At 39.5% G+C, this 25,978-nt stretch overlaps 2 protein-coding genes and 1 long non-coding RNA gene across 4 annotated transcripts in view; 1 reads left to right on the top strand and 2 right to left on the bottom strand.

The window, feature by feature from the left end:
- Positions 1-25,978, bottom strand: part of BEND7 (BEN domain containing 7) — a 278,824-nt gene that overhangs the window by 52,590 nt on the left and 200,256 nt on the right. The gene's annotated exons all lie outside the window — the stretch shown is intronic.
- Positions 2,478-4,828, bottom strand: LOC141542703 (pygopus homolog 2-like; the record flags this gene model as incomplete). Its single annotated transcript, XM_074267280.1, is given in 2 exon segments — positions 2,478-4,459; positions 4,462-4,828. Coding segments are annotated over 2 exon segments (990 nt in total), but the record flags the coding sequence as incomplete, so codon positions are not given.
- On the top strand, positions 15,014-17,983 carry LOC141543416 (uncharacterized). Its single transcript, XR_012482443.1, has 3 exons — positions 15,014-15,163; positions 16,473-16,836; positions 17,421-17,983. It is a non-coding gene; the product is annotated as an uncharacterized LOC141543416 (long non-coding RNA).

Here is a 25,978-nt window from a genome sequence, read left to right as displayed (position 1 = left end):
ACATTTAGTACCAGAAGCTAAGGTATCAGTTACCTCTCTGGGGACCCAATCTTCTAGGACCAATCCAAGTTGGAGAGTGACCCAGAGGAAATATTTTGCAAAGTTGAGAATATTATAGAAGTATCTGGTGATATTTATTATGTAAGATGATTATTTTGGGGAAAAACTGCTGGGAAAATTGGAAAACAGTATGGTAGAAGCCATGTATAGACCAGTTATATACCAAGATAAGGTCAAAATGGATACATTTTGTGTATACCATAAGGAAGTTAAGAGAACATGGAATAGTTTATCTCTTAGATTGGGGGTGGGGAACATCTGGCTTATTGGGCCATATAAAGCTTGTGAAATTATTTGGTTTAGCCCTGCCAAGGCAACCACAAGCAATGATGAGCTGAAAATTAAGTATATAACTTTCCACTGCTTGAGTTCTATGAATTAATAATTTTGTATAGTCTGCAAATTAAGAATATTCAAATGACCTTTGGCAGAAAAAGATTCCCCATCCCATCTTAAATTTATGGATAAGGGAAGAATCTAGGACCAAAGAAGACATAGAGAGCATTACAAGATGTAAAATAGATAATTTTAATCATGCAATTAAAAAGTTTTTACAAAACAAAAGCCAATGCAATCAAAAATTATAAGGAAAACAAAATTAGGGGAGAAATTTTGCAGCAAGTATCTCTGATAAGGGCCTCATTTCTCAAATATATAGAGAACTAAGTCAAATTTATAAAAATAAAAGTTATCACCCAAATGACAAATACAGGATATGAACAGGCAGTTTTCAGACAAAGAAATCAAAGTTATCTATAGTCATGTGAGAAAATGCTCAAAATCACTATTGATTAGAAAAGTGCAAATTAGAACAACTCTGAGATACCACCTCACACTTATCAGATTGATGACAAAAAAGAAAATGTTGAATGTTGGAGAGGATATGAGAAAACTTGATCCAAGCATTCTGGAGAGCAAGTTGGAACTATGCCCAAAGGGCTATAAAACCATCCATGCCTTTTGATCCAGCAATATCACTGCTAGATTTATATCCCAAAGATACCTTCCAAAAATGGAAAAGGACCTATCTGTACAAAAATATTGATAGCGGCTCTTTCTGAGGTGGCTAAGTATTAGAAATCAAAGGCATGTCCTTCAACTGGGGAATGGCTAAATAAGCTGTGGCACATGATTGTAAAGGAATATTATTATGCTATAAGAAATGACAAGCCTATGATTTTCAGAGAAACTTGGAAAGACTTATACAAACTGATGCATAGTGTACAGAAGCAGGAGAACATTGTACACAATAACAGTAATATTGTTTGTGAAGAATTGTGAATAAGACTTAACTATTCTTAGCTATGATCCAAGATAATGCCAAAGGACTAACGATTGCAGAGCAAGAATTGATATTGTTTGAATACAGACTGAAGCATGCTGTTTTTTTCTTTTAAGTACAAAATGATATAAAATAACCTATATCTGATTGCTTACCAACTCAGAGAGGGAAGGAGAGAGGGATACAAATAGAAACTCAGAATTTTAAATAAAAATGTTAAATTTTTTATTTTTTTTATTTTTTTTATCAACAGAATGATGTTTATTTTTAAAAATTTTTTTTATTTATAATATTATCCCTTGTATTCATTTTTCCAAATTATCCCCCCCTCCCTCCACTCCCTCCCCCCGATGACAGGTAATCCCATACATTTTACATGTGTTACAATATAACCTAGATACAATATATGTGTGTGTGTAAATACCATAAAAATGTTAAATTTTTTAAAAAGATGGTTTGAGACATCTAGGCAGAAGAGATTTTTGGGTCCTATGGTGTTTCTGGAAATGACAAGAGGGCCCATCTTTTAAAATATAAATATTCCCTGGAAGTGTCTTAAACCTGTTAGCTAACTTGTCTTCCCAATGAAAGGGATGGAAGGGAGGAGGGAAGGAGAGAATTTGGAGCTCAAAATTTCAGGAAAACGAATTAAAAATTTTATGAGTGATTGCAAAAGAACATAAATAAAAATTCAGGAAACAAAGAAATCACCATTTCTAGGTGATCTGTCTGAATTTTCTTTCTTCATTGAGTTGTATGTAGCCTGTTCTGGGACAAGGTCTGTGGTTACTGTTTCAGTATAGGGTTGAATTGTTTCCTAAAACGAGAATAGTGTCTGATTGTCGGCCCACTGATCTAGTGTGCTAGCAGTGTTGTTGGGTCAGTGGGACATTCCATGACGAAATGTATCACACATTGCCTGAAACACAATGATTTGGAATACCTAATTTTATTTATTTTTTGTAGAAAGGACTGAAAATAATAGAGGATTCATCTCCTTGGTACAAACTTAACCCTAAGGCTACCTGTCGTTCAATGCACCAGTTTTCTTCATGTTTACTAATGTCTGCCTTTCAGGGACTAGCACCTAGAAGGATCAAGACTTTTCTGGTGCTAGTTGTCCATGGATGGGCCTCTAACATCTGGTCCACAGCTTCATGGTAGCTTGTTATAAGAAGGTTCTATGGGTGTGACCTGGGTCTTAGCATATTAGCTAGACAGAAGAAAGAGGGTAAGTCTAAGTTTTTTAGTGTTTATGAAAGCATCTAGAAGAACAAGACATTAAGGAACTTTGTGTAGTATTCTGGTGATAAAGAGCAAGTAATGTCTGTATTTTTCCTTTGATACACACAGCATTTCTCAGGACTGGGAGAGGACTCAGGAGGGGGAAGTTGTCTCTAGATTGTATCATTCCAGGCTGTTCAGTCCTTTTGTAAGCTGTTGTCTGAAGAGCCCAAGCATTGAGGTAAATATTTATCTCTGGAAGAACCAATTGCAAATTCCAGAAGTTTAACATCTATCAATCCTATAAAGCTAATTTTTAATTTGTATATCTATATTTTTATTAAAACTTTTTATTTTTTATTTTTTTTAACCTTCACTTTTATCCTTTATTTATAAGAACATCTGAAATAAATGATTGAGAAAATTATTGGGATTTCTACTCTTTTCTTCGGTTCTCAGTGTAGCAGACACAGGTGCTATAGATAAAAGGGCAGACTTGGAAAAACAGTTAATGTCTATGAGATGTACAAAATGTCAGGGGTGAGGAAGCAGATGAAGAGACTGGAACTGGGGAGGGAGGGACCTGTGACTTTGGTATGAGGGAACAAGCTCAAGAACACCGTCTCTCACCCATTCTGATCTTGCTGTCACCAAAATCTCCAGAAATCCGCTGTGGTTCAGAGCTTCATCTAGTTTCCTCAAAGCCTTTTGGTTCCAGAGGAGGGAAGCCAGTGGAAAGAGAATTGCTAGAAAAAAATGGATGACCCCTACCAACTGGTTCCACTCATTGGTTAATACTGTCTTCTGCACTGGGCTGCATGGGAGACCACTGAAGGAATGGGGAAAAACCCTGACAACTACCTCTGACCAGAGGGGAAAAAAATTCAGTTTATCCCTCAGAGTGAGACTGGGTAGGAGTATTAGGCAGATACTATAAGGCATCTGGCACCAGTAAGGAAATGCAGCCCCTAACCAATAATGTCCACTCAATATCCTCCCCCTCTATCCTTTCCTCTTTAAGACACCCTGGACAATCAGAGAATGGCACTGCTCAACAAGGCTCCCAGGGGACTCTTTCTTAGCCCTTCAGGTGCAGGTTCCAAAGAGAGAAAGATCCAGGCATTCCCTTGCCCAGTAAATCCCTTCTCTCAACCCCAGGAGTCACTATGCTTCCTCCCAGCCTGAGTGGAGAGCTGGGACAAAGAGCCACGAGAGGAAAGGTCCATGGTCCTCCAGGAGATCACCTGGCCCCACGCTGCCTCTGTCCACATCACCCATCATTGGCAGCCACTAGTTGTCCCATGCCTTCTCGGATGTAGACCGACTGGATCTCCTTGGTCTTGAGGCAGAAATCACAGGCCCAGACGGCCGAAGCTTCGGTGGTCAGCAGCCCATAGGCATTCTCTCTCATGCCAGTACATTCTCGATGGAACCACTTCTGACAAGACGCCTCACACAAAATGGCGTCCTGGTCGTCATTCACTTCGCTCTGGCATGCCCCACATGGGTACACCAAGCCTGGAGGGGGCTGGTGCCCTGATGCCCATCCTGTCTTACTGGGAGGTGCCAGGCTGTTGGCATCTGGGGTGCCCCCACCCCGACCACCACTGTTCTGGGGAAAACTGGGCTGGTTGCCATTGACAGCAGCAGCAGGTGAGCCCGAATGAGGCTCCTGGGGGAAGGCAGTTGCTGCAGGAGGATTTAGGGGCTTCCCTCCATCCTCTCCTCCAGGACCAGGGAAACCAGGATCAGGACCAGGGAAAGGGCTCGTGTTAGGGGGCAGACTTGGGAGTCCAGGCCGCTGAAGAGGTGAGGGCCCAAAGGGAGCACCTGGCTGGGCAAATCGTTGGGGAAGGGAGGGAGGGCCCAGCTCCCCTCTGGGTGGCTGCCCATAGTAGGTGAAATTATGGGTCCAACCCCCCCCACAGGGCCTGGCATCATTTGTCCCCCAGGAGGACTAAAGTTCTGGCCCAAGGGCTGGTTAAAGGGCTGGCTGGAGAAGTTCATGTTACCTGGGGGTGGGTACCCAGGGCCCTGAGGGGGCATATTGAAGGGATGACCCATTGGATTGGGGGGAAAAGGAGGAGGCTGTCGTTGAAGTGGTTGAGGCCCTCCTCCACCTCCACCACCATAGCCTGGGGGCACCTGGCCTGCCATGCCCCCCTGCACACGAAATCCACCAAAGGGCACGGAGCTGCCAAGGAAAGGAGGTGCTGCCCCCCCAACTTTGGGGGCCCCAAAGTCATCCTCAAATGGGTTGGATTAAAACTTTTTATTTACAAAACACATGTATGGATAATTTTTCAACACTGACCCCTGCAAAACCTTCTGTTCCAAATTTTCCCCTTCTTCCCCCCACTCCCTCCCCTAGATGGTACATAGCCCAATACATGTTAAATGTTAAAATATATGCTAAATCCAATATATGTATACATATTTATACAGTTATCTTGCTGCACAAGAAAAATCAGATCAAGAAGGAAGAAAAAAAAAAAAGAAGGAAAACAAAATGCAAGCAAATAACAACGGAAAGAGTTAAAATGCCATATTGTGATCCACACTCAGTTCCCACAGTCCTCTCTCTGGGTATAAGATGGCTCTCTTCATCACTGCACAAGTGGAACTGGTTTGAATCATCTCATTGTTGAAGAGAGCCACATCCATCAGAATTGAACATCATAGAGTCTTGTTGTTGAATTGTGTAATGATTTCCTGGTTCTGCGCATTTCTCTTAGCATCAGTTGATGTAAATCTCTCCAGGCCTCTCTGTCTTCATCCTGTTGGTCATTTCTTACAGAACAATAATATTCCATAACATTCATATATCATAACTTATTCAGCCATTCTCCAACTGACGGGCATCCACTCAGTTTCCAGTTTCTGGCCACCACAAAGAGGGCTGCCACAAACATTTTTGCATATGTGGGTCCCTTTCCCTCTTTTATTATCTCTTTGGGATATAAGCCCAGTAACAATGCTGCTGGATCAAAGGGTATGCAGTTTGGTAACTTTTTGAGCATAGATACAAATTACTCAACCCGAATGGTTGAATCAGTTCACAACTCCATCAACAATGTATCAGTGTCCCAGTTTTCCCACATCCCCGCCAACATTCATCATTATCTCTTCCTGTCATCCTAGTCAATCTGACAGATGTATAGTGGTATCTCAGAATTGTCTTAATTTTCATTTCTTTGATCAATAGTGATTTGGAACTCCTTTTCATATGACTATAAATAGTGTCAATTTCTTCAACTGAATATTGTCTGTTCATATCCTTTGACCATTTATCAATTGGAGAATGGCTTGAACTATTATAAATTATAAAATTTCAATTCTCTAGAAATTAGGCCTTTATCAGAACTTTTTAATGTAAAAATATTTTCCCAGTTTATTGCTCCCCTTCTAATCTTGTCTGCATTAGTTTTGTTTGTACAAAAACTTTTTAACTTAATATAAACAAAATCAACTATTTTGTGGTCAATAATGATCTCTAGTTCTCCTTTGGTCACAAATTCCTTCCTCCTCCACAGATCGGAGGTAAACTATCCTATGTTCTTCTAATTTGTTTATAATATCATTTTTTATGTCTAGATCATTGTAAAGTTCTTGAATTGTGAGGGTCTGGTCAGCTGCTCAATTATAATTAGATAATTCTAACAGGTAATCCTAATTCTATTATAATTTATAATATTTATATTAATTATATTATGTTTATATTAATTTATAATCTATACCTAATTCAATTATAATTAGGTAATTCTAACAGGTTTAACAGATAATGAACCCATTTTGACTTTATCTTGGTATACAGTGTTACGTGTGGGTCAGTGCCTCGTTTCTTCCATACTAGTTTCCAATTTTATCAAAAGTTTTTGTCAAATAGAGACTTCTTATCCCAAAAGCTGGGGTCTTTAGGTTTGTCATACACTAGACTGCTATAGTCATTGACTATTTTGTCCTGTGAATCTGACCTATTTTACTGAACAACTACTCTGTTTCTTAGCCAGTAACAAATGGTTTTGATGACCACTGCTTTGTAATATAATTTTAGATCTGGTACAGCTAGGCCACCTTAGTTGGTATAGCTAATATTTAATGCACAAACTACACCTCAACAAAGCAGCTTAGCTTTGATTATCTTTCTTTGACTACAGATAGAAGAATAACTAAAGTCAAAAATACTTCTAGTGGCAAAATGACATAGTAGATAGAAAGGCAGTCTTGGAGTTGGGAACAGCTCATTTCATGACCTGCCTCAGATATATCCTAAATATTATTACTAGGGATAAGTAGCTTAACTTGCCCCCAGGCAACTTTCTGAGACTACACTTTACAGATTAGTTGTTTATATAAACAGAGGCAGTTTCCATTCTGAGAATTCCTAATGCTAATGAAATCAGAGGTCCAGCCAAAAATGAAAAAGATTACCTTAAGCCAATTTTTCATCCCTTTCATATTGGGATAAGTTTAGTTCCTTCTAATAGGAATCATGTTATTTTTCAGGTACCAAGGAAATCATCATCGTCATCATCACATATATTAATAACAATAAAAATAATAATGAACATTTAAGGTTTAGAAATCACTTTTCTCTCAACAGCTTTCTAATGTGTATTATATGAGTGTGATTGTTCCCATTTTACAAATAAGTAATCTGAGTGCCAGATTTGCCCAGTACATCTACTTGGCTTGACCTCATTTAATTATAAGTGACCACAAGACCAGTGGTCAATGGGACTACATTTGAACTAAGGTCTTCTGATTTCCAGACCACCAACACACTTTCCATTATACCAGTGGTTCTTAATCTTTTGTATACCCTCCTTTCATGGTCTGGCAAAACTTATGGATCCTATCTCAGAATAATGTTTTTATATGCATAAAGCAAAATACATAGAATTACAAAGGAAGCTAAAAATTAGTGAAAACACATTTTTTTTTTCTTGTTCAGAACAAGAAGATTACTGTTCCCTGTGAAATCTATTCTCAGACTCCTGGGGGTCACTGGATTCCAGTAGAGAAACTCTCCATGATACTATTCTGCCTTGGGGCCATAAGCACCTTTCATCTTTAAACTCCTCCATTATTGCTCTTTTAAAACAGGTGGTTTCAATGTTTTAGACTGGTACCAAATGATCTGGATCTCTGTTTCTAGAATTTGGGGCCCCATCTACAGGGGGCCAAAAGAAGAGTTTTTCCAAAATACAATTGGGATTCTTTCTCTACTCACAATAAAGATGATTTAATTTTATTGAGTCTATGATTGATACCCTCACTCCTCACCCCCTACCTCACCTATCCTGGCTATTGATAGCTGCTCTTGTGGCCTTTGCATACATTTTCTATTTCCTCATCTGAGGCATCGAGATATCGTCCAGAGCCTGGAACATGCAGTTGCACCATGCCATTGCTGTCTTTAAGCCCAGAACACAATGGGATTAGTCAATAAACTGGCCAAAATGATCAGTCAGTAAGCAGAGAACAATCTCTGAGAGGGATGTTGCTGGGGATTGTAAACCCGTTTGACAAAGAGTTGGGTTGAAGGCCCTGCCAAGAGATTATTACCTGCCAAACAGGTTTGTAACCCAGCTCCAGCCTGCTCTAGGGGGCTCCTGTTATAGGTGGGGGATGCACTGAAGTCTTGCCTTGTTAACAATTCTCCCAGTGTTCACTTCAGCTTTGTCTTAAGGAAGTTCCTCACTTTCATTCTCTTATCTTTCTGCTGCTGGTTCTTAGATAAGTTAGTAGTCCACCCCCTTCATCTTCTGGATTTAAGAGCATCCCTTCTTCTCTTTTTCCCCTCCTCCTCCCCCATCTCTTTACTGGCTGATTAAATCTCTTATTGGTAATAGAGTTTTATCTGGGCTTTTGCATAATTTTTGGCTGCTATAGGACAAGAATATTTTCTACTTATTTTTATCTGGGCTTTTGATTTCCCAGACCATTTTCTGGATCTGTGTTTCCAGAGGAGGAGACCAGAAGCTGCAGAGTGTCAATTGGGCTTAAAAAAAAAAGAAAAAAAAGGAAAAAATTTTTCTCATGCAGAACCTCAGTCCTGATGCCATTCAGTAACTAATCAATTTCAATTAAGAAGATTAGAAGTGCCAGAGCTTAGAAAGCACCAGGCATAAGGTTCTGAATCCCTGTCTTTCACCCTGAGGGAAGAAAGCCAGTCAACACCTGGTCTTAGACACATTGTTAGTATATCAAGGCAAACGACATAAGACTGAAGCACTCATGGCCCCGGCACTTCCTTTCCCCAGTCCCAGACAAGCTCCTTTGCTTCTCTGGCTGATAACAAAAATATTAAAGGCTTGTTAAATGAACTGAAGGTCAAACGAAAGGCCCTACTGTGGACACAGAATTGTGTTGAGCATGGGGCAGATGTTTAGTTAAGACACTGTCCCTAACTTCCGGCGCTTACTGTGTGCCAGGTGCAGAAAGATGGTTTTAATGGGCTAAACATCCTTAGGTATATGAATGTTGAATCATAATTCTTTGGGCTCAATTATTTAATGTGCTCATTTCCATCATTTTTTTCAGACTATCTCCCAAGTCTCAGAGCCGAGAGTAGAAAAAGAAGAGGGATGGAGATGAAATTCAAAAGCTATTTTTTGTTTCCTCTTTGAATACTTCAATGTGCCCTATTGATATGAATGTATTAGGGGTGAGAGGAGGAAAGGTTTACAATATGAAGAACAGTTAAATTTCTTGAGTGGAATGACATAGTATGAGGATGATCATTTCAAATATTGATCAATTCTAATAAACAAGTCCCATAGACCTTTATAAAACACCAATTTAAATTTGGACCAGTTCAAATCTATCAGTCCAATAGGCACTTATTAAGCATTGTTCAAATTTGGACCAGCTCAAACATACTACTCCAACAGGCACTTATTAGGCACCTACTACACACAAGGCTCTGGGGATACAAGAATGAGACAAAAAGGTAGTTCTTGACCTCAAGTTACTTACATCCTACTACAAGGATACAATGTGTAACTAGTGGTTGGTTCTTAATTTGAGGTCTGAGTACTTAAAAAAATAAATCGATAATAGCATTTCAAGATAACTAGTTTCCTGTGTAATCCTTTGCATTTTCTTATACATTTAAAAGCATTATCCTTAGAGGAAACAATGGGCTTCACCAGACTGGCAAAGGAATCTATGACATAAAACTGGCTAAGAATCTCTGATATAAATGGGAAAACGAGTAAACTAAGATCCGAGCAAACCATAACATGCAAGGACATGTAACAGCTAGAAGCCTGTTGGACTGATACAATTGCATATACAAATATTCCTTTATTTATTTATTTTTAGATCTAGAACCTATTTTAGAGCAAGTGGCCGGACTTAGACAAGTCAGCAGAGGACTGATGAGTAGTGTGGGGGGGTATGTTCTTTCTTTCTTTCTGATCAGCTTTACTCCCATGAACCTCCCTGGACATACGGATACACTCTTCATGCATGGTAACACAAAAACTGAACTCTACCAAGCAGACAAAAGCAAACCCTGACAGCTCCTTTCAGCCAACCACACTTTGAAGGCTATGCCGAGTGGAAACTGATTTAGGGGGCTTGTTTTTCCTGATCTTCTTCTCTCCTTCTGAGATCTCTTCCCCAGTCCCAATATCTCATGACTTGCTTATCCCAAAGCAGGCATCCTGCCTTATTCCTCTTGCCCAGTAATGACCTAAAAAAGCTCATTCATACTAAAGTTCGTGTGTTTTTCATGCAGAATGCAGAGGAATTAATTATTAATGGGATTTTAGGCACTGCAGCACCTAGGTTGGGCAGGGGATATTTTGGAACAGATTGTTTTAGATACCTCACCATTCCACACCCTACTAGGTTAAGAACCTTTTCCACACTCGCTTCAGCCAGCTGGAATAGACTTTTTGTATTTCTTTGGCTCATTGCCTTCCTTATTCAGTTGGTTTTGCCCACATTCTGGGTACCTTATATCAATTAAAAGCATATAGAACACCATGAAAATTCAGGCTCTGTGTATGGTGACAATGCAGTCTTAAGCTTCCAGAGACAGAGATCTTAAATCGAACCCAAAGGCTGCTAGGTTGGGGCAGGGATAGATTACTGATAGTGATTAGCACCTGAGAATTTGCAGGATCACCGAGCTGGAAGGGACTTTTGTAGGGCATTTAGTCCAACCCTTTCAGATTACAGATGAGGAAACTGAGGTCCAGAAAGCTGAAGTGGCTTACTCAGAGCTAGTGTTTCCTTGATTATTAGAGCTGGAAAGGACCTTAGGAATCATCAGGGCCAACTCCTTTTTCATCTCATAAATGAGGTCCAGAATGAAGTGATATGCAGAATATAAAGCAACACAATATGGTAGGAAACTCAGTCAATTCAGACTCAGAAGACCTGAGGTTGAATTCCAGTTTTGGGATTTTCTACCCATATGACCTTGAAACCATACCTAATTTCTTGGGGCCTTGGTTTCCTCATTTGTGAAATGAAGGGGATGAATGAAATGATTTCTCAGATCCTTTCCATTTCTAAATCTTTTGACTCCACCCTTATCTCCTGACTCCTCCTCTGGAGCCTCTTTCTAATGTTCAGTTTCCAAATTCTACCTGGAAAGGAAAACATAGTCTTCCCCAGGTGTGAGGGAGAAAGGAATTTCTCTCCAAAGAAGTGCCTCTTTCAAGAGCAGAGCCCCTGCCTGTGTTGTCTCATCTCTAAGGAAAAAAGCAGGACTAGGGAAAGAGCCATGGAACAGGGTGCTTTGGGTTAGCAACAAGGAGCTGCTTTTACTCTTTGGCTTAATTTATAGCTAAATTAGGCGTGTTTAGATGTAAAAGCAACTTTTCTCAGCAAGATGAAGCTGGAGATTTGGGAAGGAGAAAGATGACCAGACAATGTGTCTTCTTTTTTTGCAGATCTATTCCAAGATTTAATGGGAAAGGAGATTTGGAGAAAAGATTCTAATGCAGTTTTGGAATCTTCCTTAAGTTTTCTTTAACTTTTATTGAAACGTGTCTTGAATATTAGATGAGTTACCCAGGGATCCAATATTTGGTGTGAATGATTCTTGGGTTGCAGAGACTTAGTGAATGTGAATGAATGAATAAAAAAGTTTTTGTTAAGCACTAAGTATGTGCAAAGCACCTGTGCAAAGTGTTGGAGATACAAATAGGAAAATAAGTTTCAATTCCTAAAGAGGTTATGAAAATACATATGAAAAATTTTAACTGGAAGTTCATTAGAAAAACCTAGAAGCCTGTAGGGTAGAGTGACAATGTAGATGGTGACACATTCTTTAGAGTCACATACATTGAGAAAGTCATAGAAATTTCTGAAGTTGAACTGTTTGACAGTCTCAAGGATTTTGTTATCGAGAACTTTTTTTTTTTTTATGGCATATTCTTTATGGGCAGTGATTTCTAGCAGTTGTGGAAACAAAGCCTGGATTTGGAGTCAGAAAACCTGGGTTTTAATTCCATTTCTGTTATTTCCTTGTATGATTCTGAACAAGTCACTTCAAGCCTCTGAGGTCAGAACAAATTGGCAAATTAGAGCTTGATTTGTTATTTTATTGATTGTTGAGATTTAAGAAAGTGAAAGAGAAAATATTAAAAGTTCAAATGAAACTTAAAATTGGGTCAGTAGGTATATTGCCTCATTCCCCAGTTAGTTGTTAAACATTTACCAGTATATCTTGTCTAAAGTTCCTTCTACCTCTGGATTTTATAAACCTATGAGTCTCAGCCTGAAAAATCTGGGTTCTCACCCCAGGATTGCCTCTTCTATTTCCTGTTTGATCTATGGCAAACACTAACTTTGCCAGCATCTGATTTTAGCACGAATAGGCTGAGAGATGAGCTGATCTATGAAATGGAGATAATAAAAATAACATCTGCTTATCTCTCCAGGTGTTATAAGTCCTTAATTCATATTTATCAAGGTAATACAGTAAGAAAACTAAGTACTTTTATGGCAGATGACCCAGAGAGCAAATTACTGAGAAAAAAAAAAGTCTTCAAATTAGCTAAAAAAAATCCAGGATTTCATAAAAGATGAATGCTACATACTTTATGAGCTACAGGGTAAAAGGTTTCAATCTGTGAATTTATTTGAATCGAACAATATGCTTTATTCAGATTTCATTCATATACCTCTTTGTTCATGGACCTTAGACATAAGCTGAAATTGGCCATTTAAAAACAAAATTGGTTCTACTGTCTTTAGAAACCATAAGACACTATGTTTTAGAATGCAAAAGGCAGCAAGTATTTTTTCAGGAAACAAGGGACATTGGAAGAAAAATCCCATTTCTAAGCAGAACTGAAAATGCACTCATCAACACAATTCTGATATTTCAAAGCCTTTCTCAGTACTAATCATTTTTGTAGCAAGTTCTCATTGGCACTGATGAGCTGGGGAGGGGAGGGAGTTAGAGAAGAAGAGAGACAGAGACATAAAAAGAGAGACAGAGACAGAAGCAGTGAGACAGAGAGAGACAGAAAGCGGGAGAGATGAGCCATAACTCAGATAAACAAGGTTGTTCATTTTTTTGAAAAGGCATTGAATCAATGTTTACACAGCTGAGCTAAATTATTTATACATGTGCTATAGGTTTTGTATCCCCAGGATTTGTTAGCTCAGAGTATGATAAATCACACCTGACCTACTTGTGAAAAATCATCTTGAAAGGTTTTCTTTTTTGCAGTGAAAGAAAATGCAGATGACACATGGAAAAGCTTATTGAAATAGTTCTTTCAGGCCTTTGCTCAGTAATCTTCACTCATTGGAGGGGAAGAGAAAGAGATATTAGACACTGATACCTTATTACAGTAGAGATGGGGATGAGGTTAAGAGGATGTCAGTCAGCCTTCTAAAGTTTGTACTGGCTGTTTTAATCTCTATATATACGCACCCAGAATCTGTAATAGGTGGATGCCATGTACTTTGTCAGCCCCTTTATGGGACTACAAGCTCCCTGAGAGCAGGGATTACACAGAAGGCAAAAACAGCCTCGCTTTTGTATTTGTATTCCTAGGGGTTGGCACAATTCTGGGAACAAAATAAGTAATGTATGCTTTTTAGCCACTTCATTCATTCATAAAACTCCTCTTTATAACTCCAGAGCTTAGAGTATTGCTTGAATAGAGCATGTACTTAATTCAAAGTTTTTGAACTGAACTGAAATCAGACAGATGGGAAAGTGTGAACTAGAGAGCCAGTGTTTAAAGAGATAGTGACTCTTCTTAGGGTGATATTTTACATTGAAAGAAATTGATAGTGGAGCAGAGAACATCAGGGAGAAAGCAGAGCTTTCCATCTCCTTTTCTGCTAGGCCTTGGGAGTGAGTCTCCATTATTTCTCTCTAATGTGTCGTAAATTCTGAGACTTTCAGACATACCATATTAACCAAGTATCAAAAATAAACATGGGTTTTTGGGGGGAGGAAGCGGATCTTACTTATCACAGCCCTACATAAGCACAGAAAACTGACAACTGACTGAGAAGAAAGAGAAGGCAGAAGACAGACGTATCGATAGCTGGGTGACTTAATGGATGGGGCGCTCAACTGAAGGTCAGGAAGTCCTGAGTTCAAATGTAGCCTCGGGCAGTTACTAAGCTGCGTGTCCTCATCCAAATCTCGTAAACTCTTAAAGCCTCAGTCTGCTCACCTGTAAGTGTAGGCATTAATAGCAGCTGCCTCCCAGGGTTGTTGAAAATCCAATGAGATAATATTGATAAAATTATATCATCACTGAGGAAAGTGACAATATTTCTTTCTATTGTCTTTAACTCTCTCAGACACTCCAACTATAGACTTTTAAGACTTGGGAGCAACTTCAGAGGAACTAGTATTTCAAGCATGAACATTCTCAATGACACCCTCCTCAAGTGGTTGTCCAGCGTCTGGTTGGAGGCTTCCAGGGATGGGCAATGCACTGCCTCAGAAAGGATCCAGCCCTTTCCCCGGACCGCTCTAACTGCTCCGAGCCTTTCATTGCACTGACTCAGAATCTGCTTCCTTCTAACTTTCCCTGAGTGATCCTTGCTCTGCCCTCAGGAGCTACAGAAAATGGCTAATCCCTCTTCCACATGACGGCGTTCAAATATTTGAGGACAGCTAAGATGTTCCCTTAGGAGTTAGGTGGCTGCTAGCTGACTCCTCCAAACAAAACAGCTGACCTGGAATGAGGAACTCGGAGTTCTCACTTGTCTATGTCCCACCCCCACCCCCACCCCCACCCCCTTCCCTGGAGATTAGGATTCTCTCTTATGGATAATCTCTGCAGCTCCCTGAGAGAGAATATTTTACTGGCTCTGCTTCCTGGCATTCATTCCCTCCGCTGTTTCTTTCTAAATGACTGTTTTGATTGATTCACAAAATGGTAAGAATGCCCAGGATAACCCACCCACCGTCTCACTAATCCTCTTCACCTTGCCTGGTGCAGCAGCTCAGGCGTGCATCATTAGCCATCAAGAGACCTAATGGTTATTGGTCTGTGCTGCTTCCATGCCTCAGCTCTTACACAAGCAGCAGAAAGGAAAGAATCATAAGTCAACCCACGGAACACCCAGCACAGCTTTCTGGGCACGGGTGTGTTTGTGAGTATTTATGAAAACTATTATTTGAACACATTTCACCCATCCCACTCTGTGTGTATGTGTGTGTGAGACAGAGAGACAGAGACAGAGAGAGACACAGACAGAGAGAGACACAGAAAGAGAGACACACACACAGAGAAAGAGAGAGAGACAGAGAGAGAGAGAGAGACAGAGAGAGACACACACAAAGAGAGAGAGAGACAGAGAGAGACACAGAGAGAGAGAGAGAGAGAGACAGAGAGAGACAGAGAGAGACACAGAGAGACACAGAGAGACAGAGAGAGACAGAGAGAGACAGAGACAGAGAGACACACACATAGAGAGACAGAGAGACAGAGAGACACACAGAGACAGAGAGAGACACACACACACACAGAGACAGAGAGAGACACACACACAGAGAAAGAGAGAGAGACACAGAGAGAGAGAGACAGAGAGAGACACACACAGAGAAAGAGAGAGACAGAGAGAGACACAGAGAGAGAGAGAGAGAGAGAGACAGAGAGAGACACAGAGAGAGAGACAGAGAGAGACAGAGACAGACAGAGACAGACACACACACAGAGACAGAGAGACACACACATAGAGAGACAGAGAGACAGAGAAACACACAGAGACAGAGAGAGACACACACACACACAGAGACAGAGAGAGACACACACACACAGAGACAGAGAGAGACACACACAGAAACACACAGAGACACACAGAGAGAGACACAGAGAGACAGACAGAGATACACAGAGAGAGAGAGAGACAGAGAGACACACAGAGACAGACAGAGACAGAGAGAGAGAGACACACACACACAGAGACAGAGACACACAGAGACAGAGACACACACACACACAGAGACACACAGAGACAGAGAGAGACACACACAGAGACACAGAGAGAGACACAGAGACACACACATACAGACACACACACACACAGACACACACACATACACACAGAGAGAGAGAGAGAGAGACAGAAAGAGACAAAGCTCTACACAGTAATAACTCCACATTAATATAACACTTTTAGGTTCATAAAGAGATTTTCTCACAATATGTCTGAGAGGTCTTAGGAAGCATAAACATTAATATTCCCAGTCAGTTAACAAACATTTAGCTTCTGCTAGTGAGCCAGGGACTCAGACAAAGACAAAGTGCTTCAGACAAAAAGAAGTACAAAAGATAAATCCCTACTTTCAAGGGGCTCATAGTCTAATGGGAGAATAACAGTAATTGGCATCGATCTAGCTCTTGAAGGTTTGCAAAGTGTCATGTATTTTTTTTTCCTTTCATTTTTTTTTTCTTCACAGAAACCATGGGAGATAGGTGCTATCTTAATCCTCATTCTGCATCTGAGGAAGCTGGGGCAGATCAAGTTAAATGACTCAGGCTGGATTTGAACTCGGGACCTGTGATTCTAGAGCTAGCAGTGTAAGGAACTGAGGTTCAGAGATGTGAAATCTGAAGTTATGACTGTGCCCAAAGGGCCATAAAACTGGACCCTTTGATCCAGCAATGGTACTACTAGGTCTTTATCCCAAAGAAACCATAAAAAAGGAGAAAAATGATTTGTACAAAAATATCTATGATGGCTCTTTTTGTGTTGGCAAAGAATTGGAAATTGAGGAGATGTCTGTCAACTGGCGAAGAGATGAACAAAATGTGGTTATTAAGGTAAGGGAATACTATTGTTCTATAAGAAATGATGGTTAGATTTAAAAAAAAAACTGGGAAGACTTATGTGATGGATGCTGAGTGAAGTGAGCAAATCCAGCAGAACACTATACACAGTAACAGCAACATGGAGCAATGCAAACCTTTGATATACTTAGCTCTTCCCAACAATACAATGATCTAAGACAATTCCTAAAGACTCACGATGTAAGATGCTATCCACATACAGAGAAAATGGCATGGATTCTGAATGCAAATCAAAGAGTACTATTTTTATTTTTTTGTTCTTTTTTTTTTCTTTATGGTTTTCCCCTTTTGTTCTGATTCTTCTTTCACAACATGACTAATGTGGAAAATGTGTTTAATATGGTAGTTTACATATATCAGATTGTCATTTTGGGGAGGAAGATGGAAGGGAGAAACATTTGGAAACCAAAATCTTATAAAATGAATGTTGAAAATTACATGCAATCAGAAAAAATTGAGGGGAATGGCTGGATGGGGAGAGAAATCCAAAATTATGGCTAGGAATTCTGACATCTGGGATACCTTCTCTGAGGATGTTTCTTCTCATTGTGGTTCAGGTGGATAGGAGATCACAGAGATCCTGGAAGCTGAGGATGATTAAGCACTCACTAGAGCATTTGAAGGGGACAAGATGTGAGCAAGGTCCCGATTTTATTGAAAAGAGGGAACCCTCAAGTCCATGGATGACAGCCCCAGGATGTGATGCTAGGTGCTGGATGATGAAGGCAGAAAGCAGATCTGAAGATGTCGAGGAGCCTCTTCCTGGTCCTGAGCATCAGTCAGGGATGGGAGCGGGGGAAGGACAAGCACCCCTGAAGACGGTGCCAAGAGATGTGGAGTCACCAGGAGACAGCAAGGTTCCAGTCAGCACCCAAAGAAAGAAGGAATGTAAGAGGAAGAGTTTTTTAGGGCTTTGATCTGGAGCTGGAAAGGGGCCCCAAGATGGTCTCGTCCACTACTCTTTACAGACAAGAGCCTTGTGACTCATGGAATAAAATGACTTGCTTAGGGCTGTGTAGGTAGTAAATGGCAGAGCTAGGATTAGACCTGGGGTCCTCTAAGTCCAGTGATATTTTGACTATACCATAATAGAGGAGGGGGTTCAGATGGTGCAGTGGAAATGGAGGATAAAAGGAGAGAGGGTTGGTGATGATTTTATTCTGGGGGCAAATGGGATAGAGGGAGACAAAGGTGCCTGCTGCTGCTACGCAGTGGTCCCTCACCTCTTGGCTCTAATTGCCTCTGCTAAAGTCTAGGAATCTCAGGTGGAAGTGGATCGGGTCCCCTGGATGAACAGCTGTAAGGAGCAATTGCCTCACCATGGTGAGAAAACAGGCCAAAAAATGGATTGATAATTGGCAGCCTTTGGTGAAAGGCATTCTGGAGCCAGTAGGGAACAACCACACGGGTCCCTCCCTGATGGGAACCTCTGGAGGTAGGAAACATTCATCTCAAAAGGAGGAACGGGACCACAAGACTTGGCAGATAGAATGCTTGGAGCACATTACTCCTTGCTAGTTCTGGCTCAAGGCATATGGTCCGTAAGCATCAGACCTGGAGCTCAAACTCAAATGAAGTGGAAAACATTTGAAATCGGGGGATTTGAGTTCAAATTTTGCTTTGTGTGACTTTAGCCAAGTTCGAAGTTATTCACTATACCAGAGTTCTGAAAAAGACTTCAAAAATATCTACTACTAAAGGAATTGGTTGAATTGGGTGGGGAGAAGTGTTCAGAGGAAGAAAAGAAATTTGTTTCAAATTTCCATCTATTTCTCCACTTTGGAAGTGGAGGTCATTAAAAAAAAGATTGGGGGAAAAGTAGTTACTTTTAAAGTCCTGGACTCCATTTTGGATGGTATATATGGTGCCCATGTAGCTTTCTTACACCTACCTTCAAGAGTCCTAGCTCCATATTCCTTTCTCATTTGCAGAGGTGACCATCCAGATTCTGTGTGAGTATCTCTGGATCTCACTTTTCCCATCTGAAAGTGGGATATAGAGATTCATCAAGTGCCTACTATGAGGAAGGTGCTCTAATAGGGTCTGGGGATACGAAGATGAAACATGATATAGTTCCTGCTCTCAATGAGCTTGTATTTTAATTGGCAGGAGGAGAGGGAAAAGTGGGGGAGTGTGTCTATATGCACATAAAATAAATATGGTACAAATTAGACTAAGATAAAGCCTAAGGTGAAATCTAGGGAAAAAGCTATAAGAAAATGGAAAGGGAATTTGTTCATGGTTAGGTCAAGCAACTATAATGAAAATGACACTATTTCCTAAACTGATTTAGAAATTTAATGAAATATCAGTAAAAATGCCATAGAATTAATGTAATAAATCTTACAGACCACTACGTCTAATTCACTTATTTTGTTTTTGTTGTTTAATCATTTTCAATCATGTCTGATTCTTTTTGACCCTACGTGGGGTTTTCTTTCAAAGAATATAAAACCCCCAAATAAACACTTTCTATATTACTCCTGTTCACATGCTCAATGGCACAACCATATTAGCCTTCTTTCTGTTAGTCATATGGAGTCCATTATGCTCATTATACACTCCCTTCTTTATTTTACCTGCCCTAAAGATAACTAGACTTAGCTAGACACTACACTGGAGAGGGTGCAAAAGAGGGAACTGGGATGAACCAGCACTTTTAAAGGTTGTTTGAAGGAACTGAGAATGTTTAATCTAGAAAAGGAATTGGAAAGGGAAACACATTTTATTAAGCACTCACTACATGCCAGGCATTGTACTAACAAAAATCGAGTGAAACCCTGCCCCATAAGGAGCTTACATTCTACTAGGGCAATTTGACCCACAAAAAGGAGGCTAAAAAGAGGGGAGAGAATAATGAAGGAAGGTTGGTGGAGTTCTGAAGTCCAGAAAGTCAGGAACATGGCTGGAAGGAGAATAAAGGCAGACGAGCCTAGTCACTTCTCTGAAATGGAGGCTCTTGGAGGGTTCATCAAAGGGAGAAGGGGCCAGATCTTGCAGAGGGACATCCCAGGGGGAGCAAGTGACAGGGGTGATAGGCTTCTCACAGATAAGGAGGTACCCCAAACTGAGGGAAGTTCTAGGAAACTAATGATAGCAAAGGGATGGTCGTGAAATCCAGAGTCAGGTAAGAAGAGAAGAAAGAGGGTTCATAATAATTATATGAGAATATTTCAAAGACTGTCAAGTGGAAGAGAAATTAAACTTTTCCCATGTGTTCCTGGAGGGCAGAATTAGGAGCAAGGGAGGGATGTTGTAGAGAGGCAAATTTAGCCTCAGTTGAGGACAGATTTCCTAACAATTAAAGTCAATGAATAGTGGGAATGGGCTGCTTTAAGAACTTCCTTATCTTTGGAAGGCTTTAAGCAAGTACTGGATGACTACTCATCAGGATGGTATAGGGAAGTTCTCATTCTGGTACATATTGCAATAAAAGACTTCTGCTGTTTATTCTGTATCTGCGAGTCTATACACATGTGCATGTTTGTATACACGTGTATGTATATATATATACACATGTACAGATATACACTTCTATGTATGTGTATATATGCATATGTATATGTATAATATGTACACACAACATGCATAATTAACCAAAATGCTCATATGGATAAGTATATATGGAAATATGGACAAAAATGACCAAAATTCCAACGTGAAAACAATCAATTAGATTTGGAGTTCTGCTTTGTTACAACTCTCTATCCACAAATTGTTTTTATTTTATTTTTCTTAGGTAACTTCCTTTACCTTTCCTCCACCCCCCTCCCAATACTGTCTCTGCCAAATCCCCAAAGCTCAGACAGCATTTTCTTCTGAACATATGTGTCAAATGCACTTATACCTCAGATGGGTTTCTTCTCGTCTTGCAACTAATACATTTTTTATAAAGCACTGTCTCCAGTTTCCTTTCAAGTTACAGAGAGGATATCCTTTTCCTGTTAAGCTGTAGAATGATTTTTCCCCCAAAGTAAAGCAGTAATCTCTAGAGTCCTGTAAATAGGTTAGATGAACATATTATCTGAGTGACAAGGAATTGGGAGTTGAAGCTTTTGCTGGGAATATTTGCATACTTCAGATACCTGTGTTGTAGCACTTGATATTATGGAGAAAATATCAACAGCAGAATTTGGTTGTGATGAACGTGCATATTATTGGGTTTCTCCTTGTTCAAACAGAAGTCTGTTTTGTTGATTCACTAGTTCACAGTCTGTTCATTGTCTTGACCTGTAATGTACAATGGGGATTTGGGATATGTCCAGCTGTCCTACAGCACGTTCTATGTGGGTGACACAATCTTGGGTGATTTAAACCCATCTTTGTATCTCAGGTTAAACCAGCCATTGTGTGTGAAGCATTCCAAATCTAAAATTCAGCTTTCAGGTAGTCAGGTATGGAGGGTCTGCTATATATAAACTATTATAGTAGGCCCTGTGGGATAATACAAAGGAAATCGTGTGGTCTTTTTCCTGAAGGAATTTAGAATTTAACTCTGGAGACGAGAGAAATATTCTTGAATGATAGCACAATAAAGGCAGAATGGCTTAGGGGATAGCCTAGTAGACTTGGAATCAAGAACTGAGTTCAAGTTCTACCTCAAACCTGTGGGCCTTTCAGCCTTACATCTGTCAAAAAGTACCTACCAAGGGATACGAAGAAAGATACAAGGCAGTCACTATCCTCAATAGTCTATTGGGGTAGACAACATGGCAAACAACTATGTCCAAAGAAGTTAGATGCAGGATAAATTCATATTAACAGAGGGAAGACACTAGAATTAAGGGAAATTCTCCTGGAGAAGGTTTTAGCTGGGACTTGAAAGAAGCCATGGAAGCCAAGAGGTGGAGATGAAGAGGGAGAACATGAAAACGCCTGGAATCAGGAGCTGGGGCATCTCATAAGAGGAACAGTAAGGTAGCTTGTGTCCCTAATGATGTAGGGATAGTGGGGTCTGAGATATAGACTGAAAATGTAGGCGAGGCAGGATATGAAGGTCTCTGAACACTGAACAGATGAGTTAATAGTTGATCCTAGAGGAAACAGGGAACCACTGAGGTTTCTTGGGGGAAGGAGGAGAGGTGACATAGAGCAGTACTTTAAAAACAGTACTGGTAGTTGTCCTTTGTTCTCAAAGAAGACCAAAATGACATCACTATGTTAGGGTCAAGACACATTGTGTTTGACTGTGGCTGATCACACTAACAGAAACTCAGAAGGCTCCATCACAGGTTGAAATAGTCCATATGAGCATTTGGAGTGGAGATGTCTCTAAATGTGTACGTCTCAGGTTGTTTTTAAGCCTAAAGCAATGCTGCTTCGTTCATAGAGCACTACGCTTTCTTTGTTGCTGAATCATGTCTCCCACTTTTCATAACTGATTTCAAAGTTCTTCTGAGAGACCCTGGGAGTGTCTATGTATCACTTCTGACCACCATGTGAGCACATGCCCTGTGTGAGCTTTCCATAAAATATCTTTTAAACAAGTGTACTTTTGGCATTTGAGCAGAATTATGGTCTCTGCAGTAGAGTTTGAATCTTAGAAGTTCAGCTTGAGAAAGGATCTCATTGCCTGGTACCGTATTCTTTTTTTTTTTAAATTTATTTTTTATTCATTTTTCCAAATTATCCCCTCCCTCCCTCCACTCCCTCCCCCCGATGACAGGTAATCCCATACATTTTACATGTGTTACAATATAACCTAGATACAATCTATGTGTGTAAATACCATTTTCTTGTTGGACATTAATTATTAGCTTCTGAGGGTATAAGTAACCTGGGTAGATAGACAGTAGTGCTAACAATTTACATTCGCTTCCCAGTGTTCCTTCTCTGGGTGTGGTTATTTCTGTCCATCATTGATCAACTGGAAGTGAGTTGGCTCTTCTTTATGTTGAAGATTTCCACTTCCATCAGAATACATCCTCATACAGTGTTGTTGTTGAAGTGTACAGTGATCTTCTGGTTCTGCTCATTTCACTCAGCATCAGTTGATGTAAGTCTCTCCAAGCCTCTCTGTATTCCTGCTGCTGGTCATTTCTTACAGAACAATAATATTCCATAACCTTCATATCTGGTACCTTATTCTTCCAGATGATGTTCAGAATCTTCCTAAGACAATTCAGTTTCTTGACAGGGCAGTGTTATATTGTCCAGGTTTCAGAAGCATTTTAGAAAGAACATGGACAATTGAATGGAAGATGGATGATAATGGGGAGAGACCTGTGTCAGGCAGACCAAAACATCCCCAATATACTAGACATCCTATATAAACCCTCAAGGTTCTCATTAGCTAACCTTGAGTAAATCAGTTATTTAATCTCAAATATTTATCTCCTTCAACAAATTACTTTTCTCAAATATCCAAACCATAGATCTGTAAATAAGAGGTAGGAGATAATATCTTACTCCACCATTCACTATCCTGGAACCCAAAAAGAGGGAGAATCTCTAATAAAGACCAGAGATGGAACTTTGATGCAAACGGAAAAACTGAAGCTATCTTTGGAGATGTTATATTATTAGCTAATTTTATTTATTTAGAGGATTTGTAGCAGCCCATTGCCATCTCCATGACTTCAGAAGCCTCAGCTGGCTATAAAAATATGCTTTAATAAATCTCCTGTGGATAAGTCTTTTGTGAGGATTTCTTTTTTCTTTCCCTAATGTGGAATCAGAGTTACTGAGTCAGGATCACTCATTTGCAGAGACATTTGCCATAAAATGAACTGAAAGAAGTTGGAGAAATTTATTATTTTTTTTCTTCATTTCTAAACTCCTTGAACTCAAGGAACCCTTAATCTAATTGTTGCAATGAGTGATCCTAAGCAGAGAAATTAATTAAGAGGTTATTGTGATAGTCTGGGTAAAAGATGAGGCTTGAACCAGAGTGGCAGCCATCTGAGTGGAGAGAAGAGTTGGATTGGCGAGGTACAACTGACAACTACTTGGATGGGAAGAGGCACCCCTAAGACCTGCTCTTACTTCTGACCTTGCTGTTTTGACATTGATTTTACTCTTTGCCTTTTCTCTCATATTTGTAATGCACATTACAGATAATGAGAGCTGGAATCTCTGAGGTCCCTGAAACAAAATGCATTCCTGAAGCACAAATCTCTGTCATTTTTACTGTAATTTTTTTTAAAATTAGAAACCAAATATACAACTTGGAATAGATTTGAAGCAAACTGCACAATGAGCAGATTTTTAAAATAAGTAGCTAAATAAAGTTTAAATTTTTTTTAAAAATAAAAAGTGAGTAACAAAAGGATATGCTTTCTGACATGAGTATGCTTTTCTAGAATGAAAATGTAAATATCTGGAGAATGTGCTTGTTTTGCAATATTATAACTTTAAGTACCTATTATTGATTATCCCCAGTGTGCACAGATGTACAACTCTACACTTCAACAACAAGCTGGCAGTTAGCTCCTAAAGAAAATTACTTTTTAAAAAGACGTAATCTAGATGTTCCCTCATTTGATCAATTCCATCTAAGTTTAGATATGCAGAAGGGCTTAGATATATTCAGAGAATGCCACCTACAACATGTTACCAGATTAATTTTTCAAAGTAAAGTTTCAGAACGATGACAGGTAGATAAAAGGAAGAAGAACATGAAGGAATGACATCCTAATGCCTATACTTGCATATGCTTTTGATGCTGGGGTTGGTGGGAGCAGGGCGGGAGGGACCATTTATAGATAAGTTACAGAGAAAAGGCAAATAAATAATTTTGCACAAGACATTTCACACATCTTCATTTTTCTGTCATTGCTTTTACAAACTCTTCATGATTTTTGGGGATCATCAGAATCAACATCTGCTTTCCTGCTCATTTCGTCAATTTCTTTATCATGCCTTAATTTATTTCCAACATTTGCCATTACATGTCAAAATTTACTAATATAACCACCACCACCCTTTTCAAATTCAGGGGATACTTTTCTAATTTTTTCTTTACTGTTTTGTCTTTCATTTTTCTTCCCACCACCATCAACAGAAATTCTGGAAAGTCAATCGTTCCATTACTACTACATTAGTCATATTCTGTGATTCTCTAGGGCTCTGCTCAAGTGATCTTATTGAATCCCCCAATACCTTTGCTATGATGGGACCATCTACATTCTTGTTAAATAGAGAAAAGGCGTCTTTGAATCTTCATTCTGTTCATTTATCAATTGATCAGCCATGTTGCTAGGGTTACTAGTGCCAAGTTCCTATCAGACAACCTCTTTAATTTATTGCTATACTCATATACTATCAGTTAAAATCATTACCAGAAACAATTATTTCAAAACAAAAAAAAAAACAGAAAAAAAATTGTGAAATTGTGAATTTGTTACATACCAGCATATATATATTAAAGTCAACATGATAGTGTCAACATTTTTCTATTTGTATCCCTTTCTGAATTTCCTTCTGTTTTCTTGTTTGTTACAAATGTTTTAAAGATGTTCTTTTCTGAAGCTAACTTATACAGTGCAGAGAATACTCATTAGACATAGAGTCAAGAAGAACTGGGTTCAAATCCTGACTCAGACACTAGCTGTATGACCCCAAACTTAACATCTCTAGGGGCTCGGTTTCCTCATTTATAAAATGAAGGAATTGGTTCCCATTTATCTCTAAATATAAGATACTTTTCTTTTTTTCTGTAAGGTAATTGGGGTTAAGTGACTTGCCCAGGGTCACACAAGTAGTCAATGTTAGGTTTCTGCAGCTAAATTTGAACTCAGATCCTCCTGACTCCAGAGCCAGTACCCTATCTACTCGACCATCTAACTGTCCCTTTTCTTTTCTCTTTTGCATTGCTATCACCACTTTCTCCCACAACTCTCCCTCCTCCCCCACATAAAAGTCCTCATCTTTAACACATTAGTCAAACAAAACAGATTTGTGTTTTATTGGTTATGTATAAAAATGTAAGTCTCATTTTGCCCTCCAGTCTATCACCTCTTTATCAGGAAGTGAGATGCATACTTCATTTGTGCTTCTTTAGGAGCCATGATTGGATACCTCTGACTTATGATTTTCTCTGTCTTCATCTTTTTATAGAAAACTTCTCGTCACTTTCCAGTACCTCAAATGAGGAATTCCTTAATGACATAAATTC

Source organism: Sminthopsis crassicaudata, chromosome 5, assembly GCF_048593235.1.
Source record: "Sminthopsis crassicaudata isolate SCR6 chromosome 5, ASM4859323v1, whole genome shotgun sequence".
NCBI classification, from domain to species: domain Eukaryota; kingdom Metazoa; phylum Chordata; class Mammalia; order Dasyuromorphia; family Dasyuridae; genus Sminthopsis; species Sminthopsis crassicaudata.
The sequence above is the reverse complement of the archived record's forward strand: the minus strand, read 5'-3'. Positions and strand labels throughout refer to the sequence as shown.